The following is a 3,937-nucleotide window of genomic DNA, read 5'->3' on the forward strand; positions in this document are numbered from 1 at the left end:
TAGAAGAGTTGGGGGCCCACAGGGTCAGAGCTCCCTGTGGGTGTCTGCAGCTACATGTTGGGGGTCAGAACACCTCTGTGGTCACCACCAAGGCCCGAGAGGATGAAAAGGGGTGGCCTTCAGCCCAGGACTGTCATTCTTGACTACAAGGAAGTGACATATGGCAGGGTGGGGACACCACCAAGGAGGAAACGTACCAGAGGCTCTGCTGTGCAGAGACCTGTGGCCATCAGAGGAGCAGCCATGTGCTCTGAGAAGGGGCAGCAGCCTCACTGAGGCCACGGGCCCTGTCCTGTCATTGGGGTTGAGAGCAGAAGCCCAGGGCGCGGAGAGGCGGGGGTCTGCAGCTGCCTGTGCATCTCCTGACCCTAAGCTTCCTGCATCCTGACCATCCAGCATCGGACTCAAATCTGGGCTGGACACAAAAGCAGAGAGGCCCAGAAAAGCAGAAGTGGGCACAGTGCAATCGAACCTCAGCAAGGAGGCTTGACTGTGTCCGCACATAGGGCCTGGCGCTGCTGCAGGCTCTGTCTGTGCGGAGACATGACCCCGAGGAGCGGGGCCACGTGGCTGCCTTCAGCTCTGATCCTTCTCCAGGTCTCAGGTGAGTGGGGTTGGGCTGTGTGGGGAGCTGGGCCCCGAATGGGAATGAGGAAAGACCGGGATGGGGAGTGGATAGAGCAGGGGTGGACAAACTTTTTGACTCGAGGGCCACAATGGGTTCTTAAACTGGACCGGAGGGCCGGAACAAAAGCATGGATGGAGCATTTGTGTGAACTAATATAAATTCAAAGTAAACATCATTACATAAAAGGGTACGGTCTTTTTTTTTTTTTAGTTTTATTCATTTCAAATGGGCCGGATCCGGCCCGTGGGCCGTAGTTTGCCCACGGCTGGGCTAGAGGGTGGGGAGCAGCCCAGCAGGAGGGAGGAAGGACATGGGGGAGTGGGTAGAGGTTGAGCAGCAGCCCAGCAGGAGTGAGGGAGGACATGCGGGAGAGCAAGGGAGTCAGAGAATCTTCTGGGAACAGCCAGCACCTGCCTCAGCTGCAACCACAAGGATTCAGTGCACAAAGCAAGTGAGTCTCACCCACTGCGCCCACAGAGCTGCACTGGGGAGACTGGGCCTGTGCTCACCACCTGATTGTCATAACCAGGGAAGTGGGCCCTGGCTAAGTGCTCAGTGTTAGAGCATCGGCCCGATGCAGATTCAATTCTGGGTCAAAGGCATGTCCTGGGCTCATGCAGAAGCCAGCCAATCAATGTGTCTTTCTTACATCAATGTTTCTCTCTTCCTCTGCCTTCCTACCTCCCTTCCACTCTCTCTAAAAAGCAATGAAACAATATCCTTACGTGATTAAAAAATAATCAGAGATGTGGTCTTGGTGCATCACACACACTCATACCCATGTACACGTACACACACACATACACACACACACACACACACACGTGCACAAACTCTGTTTTTCCCATCGTGGCCCTTCTTGTCTCCATGGACACCCTCTCCCTGTGTCACCACTGAGAGGAGGGCGCTATCGCCCCTGGTCCCCTCGCCTGGTCTGAGGAAAGGCATGGCCTCCAGACCCTGAGGGCTCTTGAGGGACCTGTACCCCAGGGAACCCCTGCCCCTGGACCATCTGGTAAGATCCTGGGACTGGGCTGTGTCTTCCAGGCTGTTTGTCTCTGAGCTGCCCCAGGCGCGTGACGGGCACCGTGGGGGGATCGCTGAGCGTGCAGTGTCGGTACGAGAAGAAGTACACAGACCATAACAAATACTGGTGCAAAGGCCCATGGTTGCCATCGCTGACGAAGAAGACTGTGGAGAGCACAGAGTCAGAGAGAGAAGTGAGGAGCGGCCGAGTGTCCATCAGGGACCATCCAGCAACCCTCACCTTCACAGTGACCTTGGAGAGCCTCACAGAGAGCGATGAAGGCACATACAGGTGTGGGATCCATAGACCATGGACAGAAGGACTGATAGACCTCACCTTCCCGGTTGAGGTGTCTGTTCTGTGTCTCGAGTCACACACACCCTCCCCTCGCCCCAGCTCCAGGCCGCCTGACCTGTACCTGGTCACCCGCTGGTCAGGATAGACATAGACTGAAGAGCTGGGTGAAGTGGGGGTCCGTGATCAGGACACAGCATGTGTGGGTGTTGTATTATCTGGGCACACGTGTGACACACACACACAAACACACACACACACACACACACACACACACACACACACACACAGTCTGTTCCAGATCCCTCCGGGGGCCAGGCCCTGACGCAGTCTCAGGCCTGGATGGCTCCTGAGGCACCACCCTCACACCCATGGTCCTGGGGGCCTGCAGCTGCCATGAGACAGGCCCAGAGGAGCCCCAGGTCCCTGTGTGGGGCCCCTGTGATGTTCTGGGGCCTCCCTCCCCGTTTTTCTCTGATGCCTTGTAGCCAGAGGAGGGAACCCAGAGGAGCCCCTGAAAAAACCTCCCTCAGGAAGGAGAGGAAAGATGATCACGTGGTGCTCAGGTGCTATGGCCCCAGCTCCCTGCCTGCTCTCTGCACAATTCTCTCCACCAGGTCACTGTGTTGTTGCCTGAGAGCCCAGTGAAGATCACCTTCCTGCTGACGGTGGCTCTGGCTCCTCACTTCCTCCTTGTAGTTCTCAGTTTCTCACTCTCATGTGGGAGGTTCCCTCACTGGCCTTTGTGTCTTCCTATTTAAGAGGCAGAAACTGGAAATCCCAGAACCTCTGGCCGGGGGAGGGGGAGGGGTTTGTCCCGGTCCCTTCGGGACAGGCCACGTGCTATGGGGTCCACCTGGTGTGGGTCTCTCTAGATCAGGGGTGGGGAAAGTCCGACCCGAGGGCCATATAAGGCCCAAGAAATCATTCGGTCTGGCCCTGCCAGTGCATTAGGGGTGAGTGAATGAAATGCCTGGCCAAACAGAACAGACTAATGTTTAAGTTGATGATTTCGTGTGGCCCGAGAATGATGTTATAAATCTCCAATTGGCCCTTGGCAGGAAACAGGTCCCCCACCCCCTGCTCTAGATCTTTTTTCTGCTCATTTCTTCCCCCAGAGAGGACTGCCCAGTGGGCCAAAGGCCTGGCTGACAGTGTGGGGGCTGGTAGCTTAGACACAGCTGGAAGCCCAAGATCAGAAGGCCAGCAGGTGGGGAGGCCCTCCTCCAGGTGCAGACTTTTCTTGTATCCTCAGGGGTGAGGGGCCTCCCTCATCCGGGCACTAATCCCATGGATGAGGGCTCCACCCTCATGCCCTGACCACCTGCAAATGCCTGGCCTCCTAATACCACCCACTGTGCCTGGGGCTTTCAACAAAGGAATTTTGGAGACACCAGCAATCAGACCACGGAGTGTCTAAGGGACTGCGGGTCCCGCCATCCAGTGCAGACTCCAAAGCAAGTCTGTTTCCTGGGTCTCACTCCAAGCACTCCAGCCTGAGGGCCCTGGTCACCTACCACTCTAGTCAAGGCTACAGAATAAGTGTCACCCCACCCCTGCTGGCGGGACAAGGGGGAGAAGGGGTGGCTGTGGTGGGGGTGTGGCCGGAGCCAGGTGCTCTTCCCACGCACTCTCAGATCCTCTGCTGAGCAAGACAATTCTGCATCTCTACATGCCCACCATGCCACGGAGTTCCTGGAGAGGGGCCGGGGGAGGGAGCCCAGGTCTGGCCTGCCTGTGGCCATGGAGGGGATGGCCTGAGTGACCTTGACCTTGTGTCAGAGCCACACAGCTGACAGAGTGGAAGACCCAGGGCCTGACATGTGCTTCTCCCTCAGCCCCCAACCTGAAGATCGTCACAAGCACCCTGGGCCCTCCCTCCTCCCTGCCAGTGACCACTGGGACCTGCATGATCAGCCAGGAGACGCCTGATGCATCACACACTTATACACACACACACACACACACACACACACACACACACACAC

The 3,937-nt window shown here is 57.0% G+C and overlaps 1 protein-coding gene across 1 annotated transcript in view; it reads left to right on the forward strand.

The window, feature by feature from the left end:
* Window positions 1–337: 337 nt before the first annotated feature.
* Window positions 338–3,937, forward strand: part of LOC106723640 (CMRF35-like molecule 6) — a gene marked incomplete at its 3' end in the record, with an annotated part of 4,381 nt that continues 781 nt past the window's right edge. The window contains exons 1-4 of the mRNA XM_014528076.1: window positions 338–604; window positions 1,676–2,017; window positions 2,366–2,371; window positions 3,788–3,875. Coding sequence (XP_014383562.1) covers window positions 544–604; window positions 1,676–2,017; window positions 2,366–2,371; window positions 3,788–3,875 — 497 coding nt within the window. The remainder of the gene's footprint in view (window positions 605–1,675; window positions 2,018–2,365; window positions 2,372–3,787; window positions 3,876–3,937) is intronic.

Source organism: Myotis brandtii, unplaced genomic scaffold, assembly GCF_000412655.1.
Source record: "Myotis brandtii unplaced genomic scaffold, ASM41265v1 scaffold6138, whole genome shotgun sequence".
NCBI lineage: Eukaryota > Metazoa > Chordata > Mammalia > Chiroptera > Vespertilionidae > Myotis > Myotis brandtii.